The 16,528-nt window shown below is 38.7% G+C and overlaps 1 protein-coding gene across 2 annotated transcripts in view; it reads left to right on the forward strand.

Moving 5' to 3' along the window:
* The window catches only part of LOC103055199 (sodium-dependent neutral amino acid transporter B(0)AT3), a 38,195-nt gene that overhangs the window by 10,020 nt on the left and 11,647 nt on the right, over positions 1 to 16,528 (forward strand). The window contains exons 2-7 of one of the 2 annotated variants that reach the window (XM_025164187.2): positions 3,282 to 3,422; positions 5,307 to 5,444; positions 9,717 to 9,898; positions 10,337 to 10,447; positions 12,559 to 12,671; positions 16,277 to 16,405. In XM_025164187.2, coding sequence (XP_025019955.1) covers positions 3,282 to 3,422; positions 5,307 to 5,444; positions 9,717 to 9,898; positions 10,337 to 10,447; positions 12,559 to 12,671; positions 16,277 to 16,405 — 814 coding nt within the window. Of the gene's footprint in view, positions 1 to 3,281; positions 3,427 to 5,306; positions 5,445 to 9,716; positions 9,899 to 10,336; positions 10,448 to 12,558; positions 12,672 to 16,276; positions 16,406 to 16,528 lie in introns of those variants that run through there. The other variant, XM_025164191.2, reaches the window with a different exon arrangement.

Here is a 16,528-nt window from a genome sequence, read left to right on the forward strand (position 1 = left end):
AATTGATTGCTGTCACCTCAAAGCGATTATACAGTTATATACTATACAACACAGAGATAATAGCAGTGGGGACCTAATGGAGCTTATTTTCACCTGTAAAAGGGTCAAGGAAGGATGTATACTTGCCCCCTTGCAGTTCAACCTTTACATTAATGACATGGTTGAGGTTTTTGACAATCCAGACTTTCATCCTCCATCTTTTGCCAGTCGCCCCATAACTATTCCTTTATATGCAGATGATGCAGCCATTCTCTCTATGAAAAGTTTGGCTGCATAAGTATCTTAGCGCATAGGTGCCTTAGCCTATTGCAATAGAGAACACCTCAAAATAAACCACTCAAAAACAAAAGTAAGAAAAAGCTTCAACCCCTCAACTAGATGGTCAGTAAATGAAGAATTATTGAGCAGGTGAAACTTTTCAAATATTTAGAAGATTCAAATATCTATTTCCAATCTTCTATCTGCTGGGGCAATCAACCAAGGAAACTATCTAGAAGGATGCAAAGATCATTTCTAGAAAATTACAAATTTGGCAAGCTGGCACGGGAATAATTTTGTCCCAGTTTCCATTAAATTATTCAAGGCCAAAGATTAGCGTATGTTGCTCTATGGTATTCAATAAGAAGATCTCAATCTTCAACTCTATAAAAGCTAAATTTCTAAAAACAATAGCACACATCTCTCATTCAATCTCAAATGCTGTTATGAAGTTAGAATTGGGCTGCATCTCTTTCGGGGCCTATGCAAGACTATGTTGTATAAGGTCTTGAGCAAAGCAAATCCTTTGGTTCATCTTACCCTGTGTGATAGATTTGTATCCACCCTGTGAAGGCAAATTGATTAAAATCTGATGTATTGTGCTCTGTCAATACTAGCTTTACAGTATTTACTTTTGGCCTCAATAAACCTTTAGCAGAATTTAAGAAGAAGGTCTGGAACTTAGATATTCAGTCAAGTAGGGCCAAAAGTTCCCATCTTTATTACAGTAAAACTGCCCTGTTCTCCTACATTCTCCCTAGCTATTTTTAAAGATCATGCATGCTCTGCATAGGAGGGTTTTTTTATCTAGCCCAAATGGATTCACTATGACAATTGGAATTTAACTGACTTAGCCCTGGACTGTCAATTTTTAAAAATAGCTAATCATTACTATGGGATGCCATTCACTCCATAAGTGATTTGGTCTTCTTATCCAAGAATGCATAAATACCCAAGGGGGGAAAAACAGTGAAAGTAATATCTGCTTATTAACTTTAATGTTTTCCTTATAACTGCATATTTTTCTAGCAGGAAGCAATCTACAACTCCACCATGCCCCCCATTTAGAAACCTACATAAGCATCAAAGCGTAGGGCTCCTAAATGTCATATAGCACAAGCACTTTCCAATGTAAGTAACTCACTACTTGAAAAAAGAAGTCTGTACTTTCAAGTCTTTCTTGACTCTTAGCAACCACCTCAAGTCCCTGCAATTTTCCTCACAAGATTTTTGGAAGTACCTTGCAATTTCCTTCTTCCTGGGGCTGACAGAGAGTGACTGGCTGAAAATCACCCAGCTGGCTTTGCGCCTAAGGGCAGGACCAGAAACCCTGGCCGCCATTCAGCCTGTACATAAAAACCTTTTGGATCAATCTGTTCACCTGTTGAATACAATTATAATTTCTGTAATATGAATCCACTGGCTCAGCTAAAAAACTAAATCTTCCATCTATGGGGCAACTCTTCAGATATTACACAATACCTATCATATTGCCTTTTTACTATTTGTTTTATTTCTGTTTCTCCTGATACCACTTGATTTCTAGGCCCCTTGTCACCTACTGTTGTCCCTTAGGCACATTCCAGTTTGTAGATAGGCTTCTTAAATTGCAGCACTCAGAACTTGGCTCTGTGAAGTGGTACCATTACTTCTCATACTATACTTGTGTTGATGGGGTATGGAATTACAGTAGCCTTTTTGTTTCTTTTGTTTGTTTAGTCAGTGTTATATTGCATCCTATATTGATAATGATAATGTGAAGCAATGATTTTTAGCCCCAAATGAATAAGGGGATGCCACATTATATGTGGTGAATATATTCCCGTAAGGGCAATGCTTGGACATAGTGCAGCCCCAATGGAGATTGTTGAATTCCCTTGAGGTAGAAAGGAGGTGTTTAACATGCTCTGCCTCTGATTCAAAAGTCTCTGTCGAGCTCTGCCTCTGAGCTCCCATTTGGGAAGGGGCAGCTCCATGTGCCGGAGTGGAGAAGGTGCACATATAATGCCTTGGTGGGGGAGGGGGACAGATGGAGAAGGAAGGTAAGTACTGTATGGGATTCAGGGGTCAACAAACCTATCCTCGGATCAGAGACTGTCTTGCAATCAGCCTGTCCAGTCACAACCTTTGGAGGAATGGGGAGAACATGAGGGGGGCTAAAGAGAGACACTTGGTTATCATAGTGGTTACCACAGAGAATCTTCTTGTGACACTCAGGATTCTACACATGCTAGTAACCCCTCTTGCCAACAACTAAGAATTATTACTTTTCTTCAGGACTTACTCCTCACTCCCTTTGTCATTTCTCCAAAGGAGAGAGCATTGCTACTAATTCTTGATCAGAGATCAACTTCTCCCTAGAATTCCAGTCCCGAAGAACCTAGATGAGAACCTCAAGATTGCACCTAGGAATTTCTTTGGCCCAGTTTCTAAACAGATGAACTAACTCCAGATAAAACTGTTGCTCCTTCATTTGTTTTATTGTACATATGACATGGGCATTGATGAAAGGCTGCTGCTGTTCTAATAATAAAAAAGTATCATCATCATCATCTTCTTCATCATCATCATCATCATCATCATCATCATCATCATCATCATCATCACCACCAATTTATTTGATCAATGATGAGAACAGTAAAAGAGTTGGTCAGCAAAACTTCGTTGCAGTAATATAGCATAATAAAAACCAATTTAAACCTGAATGTAAAATTAGAATGTCATAACATATAGCATAACCCGTATTTTGTTACAGCAGATCTAATTCAGTAGTCGTTTGTGTGCTTTAATAGCTACATTATATGTGATGTAAGGCTTATTGCCTAATAAGAGAAAAGCAAAACAGAGCTTATCTGATCATACGTTCCAACAAGGGAGAGATGAGGGGTTGATACTGTGCAATGTGCTATGTGCTATATTGTATACTAACCTTGATACTATGAGCAGTACAATAAAACATGTTAAGGAAAGAGTTAAAGTAGACAAAGGTATTGCTTAACTGTGTTTGACTGTTCTACTTCTAGGTGCGTTCTTGATTCCATATGTCATTGCACTTGTGTTTGAAGGAATACCAATATTTCATCTTGAACTAGCTATTGGGCAGCTCTTAAGGAAAGGCAGCATTGGAGTCTGGAATCATATTTCACCCTACCTGGGAGGAATTGGTAGGTAAGGACTTGTAAGCACTGCACATTGCTGAAAATGCTTGGGCTTCATGCATGGGAAAGAAGAGATTTTATCATACAAATTCCTTACCATAGCAATCTCAAATGATTGAATGCCAATGGATTTTGAAGTGAAAATGCCCAAAATTAAGAGGGTAATTTCTACATACATTGAGATTTCCTAAATACCCCAAAATATAATGCTTTGCAAATGAAAAGAAAAAGAGCATGTAACCTTCTTACTCATTTATAGAAATGGCAGTTTTATGAAGCCCTGTGGCTTCCAAAGTGATGGAGTTCAGAAGACTGTGAAAACTAATGTCACATTTTTCAGCAAATATAGGAGCCAATACTTAGCTCTCATTCAACATTTGCAGTTCCCTAAATTTTTCAATTCTGCACCCTAACAAAATTAAAATAGTATATTAGGGGAAAAGGGTTACAAAATGAGAATGAGGTCACAAAATGCATATTAGGAAAAATGATTTGCAGAAATTATGAACAAGTTGGACATGAACGAATATATATATATTTCAATGGTGTTTTCGTGTGCATTGCTGCATATATATATATATATATATATATATATATATATATATATATATATATATGCAGCAATGCACACGAAAACACGTACTTACTTAAATTAATGCTCTTGAATGCACACTTGAAAAAAGTTCTCAGGTTCAAAAGCCAAACTTAACATACTTGAAAAAATAAGAAAACAGTTGAAGCAGAAATTTACAGATTTGTCCTTGTCTTGTTGGGAATATACTGGTTTGTGTTGCTGTAGTCTTCCCATCTTGAAATGTTCAGAAGATGGTGGAGCATCAATTCACCTATACAAGTCCACTGTCCATTCCTAACACCTGAACACTCCTCATTTGATACCCACCAAAGACCAATTTACATACAGTATACTCAGATATTGCTTGCTACTTTTGATTTTTGCACATTTGACAGCCACCCACCAATGAGCAGTATGAGCTACCCCCAAAGGCTGCGTTTCAGATAATGTGAAAAGTTCTATCTGTGATAGCATGACATAGTACCCATGTAGTTCACTCTGAAAGGCAAATCATGATCCTCTCGACACCTTTTGATTTTCCCAACATTTAAAAAAAACAATTGCAGTGTTGCTAAAATTTCATTGTCGTTCTACTATTTTTATTACAGTGATTTTTCTACAATATTAATTGTGATGATTATTGCTGCTCTTAATTTTTTAAATCTTACTTGTTGTTTTATTGTCTACTGCTATACTTTTTCTATTTTTAATAAAATAGTTTGATGGATTTCTATGCCAGCCAGGGAACTTCAATTATTGGGCGGCCTTGAAGCTTAATCCATCAATCATTAAGCAGGAACTGTGCATGATGACCTAAGCCAGGTTGCATGCGCTGGGCCCATTAACAGCATTATATTTGCCTTGAAATCAGAGAGGATAAAGTATCTGGCGCTCTGCCGCTCCTGCAAAACTTTCCTTAATGCTCTGCTTGTCAAATGATAACATACATTTGCAAATGCTTGCCAGATTCCCATGTTGGCCACACCTGAATATGGCTGATCACAATCAGCTTCTCAATAACGTCCTTGTTTAAAAAGAGACATCTCTGATGAGACTTCTTAAAAGCAGTAACATTCTGACAAAAGCTAGAATCACAGGAAGTTTGCAACAGCTTTCACTTGAATAGTAAATGCACAATTTATTTCGACACGTTAAGCTCATATAAACATATTATATTACAGTTCTATAGCTGTCTGTGGGGAACGAGAGTTTTCATGGTGTGAATCAAACGTTTGCAATATGCCTGAATGAATTCCCAACACGGTCTGTTGGTACTGCTGTTAATGTCCTTCTATATATGCTTGCTTGTTCCGTAGGTTATGCTTGCATGATGGTATCGTTCATAATCAGCATCTATTATAATATGATTCTTGCCTGGGTGTTGTGGTACCTGGGAAACTCTTTCCAAGATCCCTTGCCTTGGAGTATCTGTCCACAAGACACCAGCAAACCGGGTGTGTGTATTCTTTATATTTTAACTGCTTTTATTCATTAGCTGAGACATTTTACATGTATCCTTGACCCCAACACCATAACATGCCGGATTTGATGGGGTCCTGCACTGGTCCTCTCTTGTCTTGTACTGGCACAGCTGTACAGACAGATCCCACCACCATTGCCCCACTCCAAAATGAACACAAAGAAATTCTTACCTGAGCGTGTAAGACAAAACACATAACTATGAGGGGAAGGTGGTGTTGGGGAGCAGGCTGTGGCTTGGAAGTGTAAAAAAGATGGGGGAGAAGAATGACTCCTGCTTCTTTCTTTCACACTACTGTACCAACAGTTTGTGTCCAGTGTGTGATTAGCTTAACCAAGCATACTTAACCTTGCCTAATATTTATAATTATTCACTACAAAGTTTGATGACTCTGCAGTATTAAAGAACTTGGCACCTAGCCTGGTACACTGATCAATATGATCAGCAATATTCCCTTCGAGCCTGCTGGGCAACATATCCCACTTGATTTAAAAATTAAATTAAATGAGAAATTAAAACAGCAAGCTAGCAAACAGCAGCAAAAAGCTTCCAGCATGCTCCCATTACCCCCTAATACTTTTAGATCCATCATAAATCACAGAGTTTATTTTTGAAAGTCAAAATGGTGGGTACCCACCATCTAGTGTTTTGTCTGGAACCGAGCCTGACATCTCAGAAAAAAGATAAAAGCAGGGGTGTTTTCAGGGAAGGTCAAAAAGGTCAAGATGACTGTGCAAACAATTCGCTAGTCCTTTTTAGCATTTATTTATTTATTAATTATTACATTTGTATGCCGCCCATCTCCCCCCAACGGGTGACTCTGGGTGGCTCAATGCTTCGTATGCATTGTGAGGCACTTAAAAAGGGGTAGGATTTCAATCACGTGATTGCAGCTCCCCTCTTGAGTTTGTTTATACCTCCCCTGTGGATACTTCTGGATCAAAGTGGTAAATCAAGGTGGCAGGGATCATTGGGAGAGGGAAACTAGAGGGAGGCAACATTTGGAAATTGGTCTTTTGCCAAATCGGTGTTTGGTGACTTCTTCATAGCAGCCATCTTTTAAGAATATGACAAGTAACAAGTTCTTGAAATCTGGCAAGCATGTCCACTGCCCTGAAAAGGTTAAGGACTCCTGACGCACACTTTCCTCTCAGCCTAGGCCTCAGATCCCCAACAAGTGCCATTAGGAGACAAATGGTAAAAAGTGATAAATGATAAGACTTCAGTTTTCTTTCTGCTCTGTCATAATGGACTTTAAACATCTCATTCTCTGTACTCTTCATGGATGACTTCTGCCTTTGTTGCATCAAGCAGGATATCTTGGACATGGAAAAGATGCCGATCAAAGCAGTAAACCCGGCGCCCATATAGAAATTGAGCAGCTTTAGATGTGCCTTACACCTTCAACACAATCCTAGAGCAGAAACAGAAATAGGGACATGGTTATTTCAATGTGCCTCACAGAACACAATGATCTATTTTTGCTCCTACTTTCCCCTTCGGGCACATAGTATGTCTCCCAAGCCCCCGAAGGCTAATTTTCATACAGTTCCAGCCAAAGAAGACATGCCCAAAGTGATTTCTTTAGGCTGACTTTATATTCACACTTGGGAGAGAGAACTTTTCAGCCCCATCTAAGAAAGGTTTAAAGGCCCATATTCTAATTTGATCCATAATTAAAGTGCTACAAGCATGCAACTTGTAATGAGGGCATCAGCTGCATACATTGTCCCTGCACACCTACTCAGAAATAAGTAAGGGCATCATCTAAAATAATTTGTTGTTTTGCATTCCAGGTCAGATGTAAGTCTCCCTAGATTATATGTTTCTTATTCCCAAGTAAGAATATATAAGATTACAGCTTCTCTACAGATAATTAAGCTATAAAATTGCCACATAAGTAATACAGTAGTAGATGGATTCTTTTTTTTTCTTGGCATATACAAAGTCACCTATGGAAGCACGTTTTATGACTAGAGATTTGAGGTAAATTGTTGTTGGCACAGGTCGATTTTCTATATCCCTTTTCAGCTGTGAATCCAGTTGAATTCAAGTACCCTTATTTCCAGATCAGAAGAAAGTAAGATTACAGTCTTAAACAAAACTGAACAGTATGCGTGGAATCCCATAGCACTGATTGTTTCTGCAGTTTTGCAGCTGCTTCTACAGAAAGGCAAAAATTCCTTCATCTTCACTGCCCTCTTTTTGTCCATGCATATATAATCTATAAACAAAATATCAGGAAAATGTATTTATAATTTGAGCCTCATTGCATGTAAAGATAAGTAGTTAGTTAGCAACCATTCAGTTTGCTTTGTTTCCTAAGGTCTACATGGACAATGTTCACCATCTTAATCTGTTCTTAGTAAGAACTCATAGCACTTTTAAGGATATTCCGGTAAGATGTCTGAACCTATCCATCTACCTTATCCATTGTCTTCTATTTCCCTCAACCTTCCCAAGCCTAATAATTTTTTAGTCCATCATCTATTCGTATCACACACTCAAAATATGTGAGTTCTGCTTGCTGATCATATTGTTCTGAGAACAGTCAGCCTTCATTTGATCTAGGACTAGCTGATTTGTTCCTCTTGTAGCCCATGGTACTCTAGTACTCTCCAAATCCATAATTTGAAGGTGTCTATCTTCTTTACCCCATTCTTTCCCCATATTCAGCATTCACAGCCATACATTACCCTTAGAAAGACCACTGCTTTAACTATTCTGATCTTTGCTGTCATTGAAAAGTCCTTCTCCTTCATGACCTTGTTTAAATTTGTTATTCTCTTCCTCCCTAGGATTAGTCTCCTCCAGCACACTGTCCACCTACATCTATTATTCCTGAGCCCAAGAAAACAAAACTTCACTTCTTTGGCATCATGAATTCACTAAGTGTGCAAGCTGATAGTGTTTTTCTTCTTTTTAATCTTTAACATTAACCTGGATTTTTCTCTTTCCATTTTTTACTTTTATGATGATCTTGGCACACTCACAATTCTTTATTCTGTTCTCTGTTGCCCTTGTTCAAGCAAATAAACTTCTAGATGCTAATAAAATAACCAGCCATAAATTGCAGATAAGAGGCAATTGGCTAAGGTGGTTCATTTGCCATTATTAGACTGCCTTTGCCCTCAATTAGCTACAAAATGATTATGATTCTAGCAACAGGAAAAAGATATATCCTTTCTTGTACCGGTGATACCATTGATAAAATGGGTATCAAATGCTCATGCACCAAAGAAGCTCATTAGAATGAGGGAAAAATAAAAAACAAGACAAAAGTGCTTGTCAGCTCTTTGAGGTAGACCAGTCTTGGAAACCAAAGTTATGGATCCTAAAACTACTTCTTTTATTATAGAATTACAGTAATAGAATCTTGCATGTCTGAAAGCACCTCCTTTATCTACAAGAGAACTAGGGAGAGTCAAGTCTGAGATGTTTTCTCAAACTACATTTCTGCTCTGGACTCAGATTTCTCTTATCTGTCTGTTGTCTTTGTGGTGTCTCTTCCTCCTGTTCCTCAAAGTCATTCTCACAGCCCATTACAGTGTCTGTTTGGGGTCTGAGGTTTGCCATAGGACCATTCTGAAAAACATGTTTGTCCCAGAAAATGTGTGATGGTAGTTAGGAAGTTATGATAACATGCAACTCAACAATCCGTTCCAATAATAAAAAGTAAACTGTACTGTAGAAAAGCATTGTGGGAGAGAGATTCTGCTTGGCACAATGCCTAACAAGGGTGTACAAAATATTATGAATTCAAACCATTTTAAATGAAACAGTTGTTTTTCATTAAAAATGGTCTCTTTTGACCATTTTGGAAGTATTTGGAGCTTGAAACAGTGTTTTGAGCATAGCACACTTCCAAAATGATAGAAACATGCAAATGTGAAATGTTTTTTTTCAAACCTGAAATGGGGAATTCTGAATTCAAAGCAGTCACATTCAAATGTTTTGCACACCACCAGTTCTAATATTCATTTGCATTAATTAGTTGTTGCTGTTTGAATGCATGCTGTGTATAATTATTTTGTGACTAATATTATATATGTGGTACACTAACTAACCATATAACTAATATGTAAGGAATTTAGTGGTTTTAACTTGGAGGGGGCATTCAAAAACAGAATATTATCTTCTGCCTGCACTGAAAAACCTCTACTACGCACTTCCTCTTTGATTGAATGAAGCAGTGTGAATGATTAGTACCTCTATGAGTCTAATTTTATTTTGTCTCTTATTTTAGAGCTCATTGAAGAATGTCATAAAACCTCTAAATCCACTTACTTCTGGTATAGACACACACTGAACATCAGCACAGGGATCACACAGACTGGCCCTTTTCTTTGGTGGTTGGTCATATGTTTGGCCTTTTCCTGGATTATTGTTTACCTCTGTACAATTCGAGGAATTGAATCGACTGGAAAGGTGAGAGGTGTCTTCGTCCTGGTTGGTTTTTGACTAACCCTAGCTTACAAATAGTGTACCATCCAAATGCTAACTGATCCTGGCCCTGCTTAGGTTCCCTTCTCAGACAAGGCACTCCAATTCATCTACTGCAACCCCTCAGTAATTATATAGTGAGATGTAACTTAGGAGTGTCTGATTTCACCATGGAAGGGTGGATCACCTGCAGCCCACATGCATTCCCTCAGCACTCCATTTATTGCATCCCCAGGACTTCATCATTTTGTTGTTAAAATTCAATGGCAAAATAGCCAGATTTTAGCAGCTTGATTTGTGGGTTGGGAGAAAGTTTGGCCCACAGTGTGAATAACATGGCTGGGCTGGTATGAGAACATTAATTAGGACCTCTCTAGTGATGATCTGTTTGAATTATTTCCTTCTCCTTTTCCCCCCTTGCAGGCAATTTATCTTACAACCACTTTTCCATATGTAATTTTAACTGTATTCCTTATTTATGGACTGACTCTCCCAGGAGCTGTTCAAGGGCTAGTATATCTCTTCACTCCTGATGCAAGTATATTCCACTGATTCTTGAATTTCCAGCTGTTATTACGAGTTAATTATCGTTTTATTGAACCTGATCTAGACTTCTGGTCCTCTAACAGTGGCATTATGTTTCAGAAAGGAGTGATTCATAATGAGCATGTTTACCAACTGAAGCTGCCAGAAGCCATGCACAGGGGTGGTGGGAAGTGTGTGTGGGGGACTCAGAAACTCTAACACATGCATGGAGCTCTTTCAATGTGATCCTCTGTATCTCAGCCATCATCTGTAAGTGCTGAAGTATGTAATCACATCTATAGATATTATGCCTATTAATATCTTATTTAGAGAAGCTGGGACCCTATCAGCGTTAATAACATTAACTGAAGGCTGGCTAGGCCTGTGGGCAGAAAGTAGTGCTTAACAGCAAGAGCAACTAATTGGCAACTGGGAAAAACCAGTGACCCTCCAGATATTGTTGAACTCAAGGTCTCATCAATCCCCGCTGGTATGATCGATCATTAGAAATAACAGGAACTATAGTCCAACAGCCTTTGAAGGACCATAGTTTTCATACTCCTGCATCAGGTTTTGGGCCACTCCAAGAATTGCCAATGCATCTTATTCAGATGCTAGGCAGATTTTAAGGCTTCTGGATTTGTTGTTCCTGTTTTCTTACTTATAAATCCAGGTCTCAGTTGGCCCCAAATAATGATATGATGGGTTGTACTTGATCAAAATAGTGCTCAGGCTGAAAAGCCGATGATCTATTGCACCCCATGAGTATAACCATTGAGGAAAACCTACATACGCACCTGTGTTTTAACTACAAATTGGGATTCAAGTTGTGCCTCTTATTTATGAATAGATTTTTCTAGCAGTGGTTTAAGGGCCATCTGCCTTCATAAGGAAACAACTGAAAAGCTCAGTACTGCTTACTGGGAGGCGGGGGGGGGGGAGTTCTCCTAAAGAATCTCCAATGTCCTTTGGAAGTCATGAAGAATGGGAATGCACAATAAGAAGGGTAGCTTTCTAAAGCTCATGATGTATGCAGTTGTAGATCCAAACTCACGAAAAGGAAGATAAGTTACAAGTAAACAAGTTCTGAGCTTGGCTGAATTGCCTAGTAACACAACAGTGGATCAATGGATAGGGAAAGAGATTAATATCCTCTCTCACTCTATCCCTTCTTAAAAAAAAAAAGTAACACCTTTGGATTTACATTACCTAGCCAACAGTAAAGTTGTAGTGTTTTTAATTTGTTGAAATGAAATATACCAGACCTCCTTTTATTCTCAAGTAGGACTCCATTAGTGACAAATGCAAAATAACAATTAGATACTAATGAGTTGGCCATGGGGTTATCTAGAGCTAGAACTACAGTCTGGTGATGGGAGCTTGTCACAGCTCTCCAGGAAGAGTAGGATGAACTAGGTCCCCAATACTAGTAATACATAAATAGGAAACTTTTCATACCAGCAAACTGGTAAATATTAAAATATTTAATATTATCTGCCCAAAGCATTGCAGAGCTTTCTCTTTAGCTTGGTTGGATGTTTTGCCCTCTGCAATTTTGGAAAGAAGATGTAATAATATACCCTTTGCAGACTGAGGCTGCTCCTGGGACCTGGAGGAAGCTGAAACCGTAGCCCGTATATTTCTTTGATGTGCTTTCTACAGCAACCTCTGCCTACCTTTATAACTCTTCATTTGTTCTGAGGATGGCTTCATTTGCTTCTTACTTTTGGACCAGAACCCTAACATCTATAGGAAAGTTGCAAAATTTTTCTAGCCGCTATTGCTTTACATAGGAATTAGGAATTATACATAGCATGCATAGCACTTAGCATGTTTTTAGTACTTTATTCATAAATAAGTTTTATAATCCTATTAGTTTTTAATATTTAAGGTTTATTTTTAGAAGTAGTTTTTAAATTAGTGAGGTTTTTTGTACCTGTAGTGTTATAGTGAACTATTTCTTTTATTGATTTTAGAAACATTTATGCTTTTTAATTTGAGCCTTGTAACCTCTTATAGTAATTATACAAAATGCTGGTCAATGACCATAACATAAAGATGACTACTAATGGGGCTTACAGTATTTTCTACTTCATTTTTATTTTTAATGTATTTAACAGCTCAAAATCCTAAAAAATCCACGTGCATGGCTTGATGCAGCCACCCAGATTTTCTTCTCCCTTTCTTTAGCACTTGGAGGACACATAGCATATTCAAGCTACAATCCACAAAAGTAGGTACAATGTAGCCTAATTTTGCATATCTTAACCTAGCGCTTGCCATATGAATGTTTCATTCTTTTCAGTAAAGTCAAAATCATTTCTCCATTATTTTGTAATCAGCCCTCAAGACGGCTAATGAAAAAGGAAAGTTGGTCAGTTCCAAGTGATACGGAGGACTAAGGACTCATCCTCATACCCATGTTCATGTGCTTTCCTCCTGTCCTTGAGGGGGGAGGGGGAGTCTGTTGCTTTGAAAACTGCTGCCCCCCCCCAACCTGCCTTTTAGCACCCCTCAGGAACAAGGCTTGCTCCCACAGAGAAAGCACTTAGAGTTACTTTCTGAACAGTGATTGATTCTTCTGGGCTAGGAAAAAGCGGCAGGCCACTTCCTCTCCCATTGAAAGTTCATGGCACAGGACCAGGTTATCTGAGGAACCGCCTCGCCCCGGTCATTTCAGCCCGCCCCACTCAGTCCAGCAGAAGGGGCAGGTTGCAGAGCCCACCAGTCAAGGAATTTCGATTGGTGGGGTCTAGGCAGAGAGCCTTTTCTGCTGCAGCTCCCGCCCTATGGAACATCCTGCCTCCTGAGATCCGGTGTGCCCCCTCCCTCATGGCCTTCAGGAAAGGGATTAAATCCTGGCTCTGCCAGAAGGCCTGGGGGCCCCCGCACCTGTGGAGATGGCTGTTGGGGTGATGGGTTTGTCCCCCTCCAGCATCTTGCAGGTTTTTAGGGCTAAAAATTATAGGTTTTACGGCATTTTTATTATATGTTTTTAAATTATTTATAGATTTTATCCATGGTTGGAGGGACTTTTTTTCTTTTTTATTATTGTGAGCCGCCCAGAGTCACCCGTTGGGGGAGATGGGTGGCATACAAGTTTGATAATGAAATAAAATAAATAAAATAAACCACAAGGCAGAGGAGAAGGGCATAGTTCCCCATAGGGAGAAGCAGATGAGATAACTTGCAACAAAAAGGGAAGATGCCTGCTCTTAACTTGTGTGTTGGCTGTTGTCCTTACCTTCTTCTCACTTTGACCCATTTCTTCTCTGACTCTGTTAATCCTCTAGATGTTGAGGTAGTGGGAAATTGCCTTTAGTTTCTTGACCTTGACTCATTTGAGGAGTAAGATGGAGAGGAAAGAGGAACTAAGGGGGGGGGCATGGTTTTTCCCAGCCCCCGTTTTCTGAATGGGATTGGTGTACTTTCTTAAGTGGATATATATGATGCTTTCTAATATGTGTGCTCAGGTGCTTTTTTGATCTTTATCTGAAATGAAAACCATGTTAAGATATAATCCTAGAGTAAGAGTTTAATGTATGTTTTACTTACATTAAAGTAAAATGCTGTAAAAGAAGTTGGAAGTCATTCTTTTTTTGTATTTCTGTTTCTGAAATGAAAACCATTTCTGAGAACAGATCTCCCAGTCATTCTTAGTATTAATGTTGGTATCAGATTACTGAAAAGGATGGGACGGAAGAGGAGAAACAAAACTGTCTTTTTGCAGTCTTGGGTTGTTTCGTATAATGGTAGGTGGCTTTTTGTTTTTGGGGGGTTTGTTTACCAGTGGGAATATTGACTTCAAGGAAGAGATCATTTCATCTTATAAGAGGTCGATATTCCCTTCATCAAATCAGGAAAGGAAAGAAGGAAAGGAAAGGAAAGGAAAGGAAAGGAAAGGAAAGGAAAGGAAAGGAAAGGAAAGGAAAGGAAAGGAAAGGAAAGGAAAGGAAGGAAAGGAAAGGAAAGGAAATTTATTTGGCAGGAACAGCCATGGTAGCTCAGAGTTCTGCAATAGAATGTTCACATGGGAGGTTTTCTTCCATTTTCCCATACTTTCAAGCTAGAACACCTTGGTCCAGCTACAGTCTGCCCCACAGCAGCGAGCAGGCAACGAGATATCTGTCTATCTCTCTATCTGTCTGTCTGTCTGTCTGTCTGTCTATCTATCTATCTATCTATCTATCTATCTATCTATCTATCTATCTATCTATCTATCTATCTATCTATCTATCTATCTATTTAAACATCTATCCAATATTTAGCCACTTATATACTCTGGGTGGTGAATAGAAATAAACATAACCAAACTATACAATCCAATTCAGAAGAAATTGGATAATATGGGTTTATCATATTATCAACATATTAAACACTGTAACAACCCATGGCAGGGCTCCATCAACATCCTAGTCCCAGTGCCTGGGAGAACAGCCAGGCATTCATAGCCTTCCAAAAGGCCAATAGGTTTGGGGCTGTCGGTATGTTGATGGGAAGCTGTTCCACAAGACAGGTGCCATGACAGCTTCTCCTGCCCCACCCCCCCGACACTGCTTCACCAATGGGACCTGGAGCATTGCAGGATAGGCAGAACCCCAGGGAGAGGTAGTCCCACAAGTAACCTGGCTCCATGCCATGTAGGGCTTTAAAGGTGACAACCAGCACCTTGAATTGAAACTCCTTTGTGAGTATATCTCATGTAAGCACTGAAAGTTGTTGGATTGCATGTGGATATAAATGTAATTAATCAATCCACTTCTAGTGGTAAGTGGGCTGGAGCAAGGAAGGTGTGTGGATGAGCCCTAAGAAAAATGGTCACTGCTTAAATGCTGTCTTCTACTCAGTTCCATGAGACAGGTGCTTGATGCCAAGAAATACCCTTTAAAGAAGGATTCCACCAGCTGAGTGTCATCTTCAGACTAAGTCACTTACGTATGTGACTGTAACATTAGCCCATTATGCATGATACATTGGGGTATGCTAACATCACATATCCCATAACTCCATTTGAAGATGATTCAGAGAAGTGGAGTTCAGGAGAGATACGGTTTGGTTGTTCCATTTTGAAAAAGTTCATACCCAACACCACTTTAAAACAGGCTACATGCTGGTTTGTTTGTTTATAGTCGTAGCAAGTGAAAAGAAAGTAGAATTTAAGCAGTTAGTTTTTCTTTTCCTTTATGGCAACCTGCACATGCAGTGTTAACTCATGTTATTTTGTTGCCTAAAGTAGAGACCATACTTCCTTTCTAATATAATCAATGCTGAAAACGTTTTACAATCATATTTCAACAGCAGTTCCTGCTTTCATCTATCTCACTGACCATTTTACAGTCACTTCATTGTTCTACATAGTGGGTCATTTCTGTATACTTGCTAGAATTCCACCATTTTAGGTCAATATCCTTTCAACTAATCACCCTAAGTTTAACATTTCCAGGGGCAATGTGAACACAACCATGTAGCTTTTTTGTAACTGTATGGAATTTTGCTAGTATCTTCTAATAGAATTTTTTTTTTTTTTTTTTACTTTTCAGTCTATCTGACAGCTCTAATATTTTTTGGTGATTTCCTGATCCTACTTCTAATAAATCATAGTCCTGCTTAGCTTCTAACTCCAGACAAAATAGTTCAGTTACAACCACCTGAGATGATCAGCTGAATAAAATTTAAATTTCACCTGCTGCATCTATCAAGTGCACCATGATCATAGGGCATATACAATTTCACATTTAAAATTAGTCCAGTGATGAGAATCCTGACATAACTGGCAATTTTCATACTTAGTGCTGCCTCTTGGAAAGTTTAATCTGTTTTTTAATTTTTTTCTTCTAGAAATGACTGTGAAAAGGATTCTATCATAATAGCTGCAGTGAACAGTTTAACATCTATGTATGCTTCAATCTCCATTTTTTCAATTCTTGGGTTCAAAGCAACAATGAACTACAGGGACTGTTTGGATAGGTGAGCTATTAAAATAGGAACCTGTTTAATCATTCAAATCTTCTTTTAATTTTGCTTTACATTCCATATTATTTTGCTTGCCTCCATTATGATTTAAGTTACTTTGAGGAGCGCTACAGAATG

The sequence above is a fragment of the Python bivittatus genome, unplaced genomic scaffold (genome assembly GCF_059951505.1).
Source record: "Python bivittatus isolate LINGU-HERP-01145 unplaced genomic scaffold, Pbiv_v1 ctg000960_np1212, whole genome shotgun sequence".
NCBI lineage: Eukaryota > Metazoa > Chordata > Lepidosauria > Squamata > Pythonidae > Python > Python bivittatus.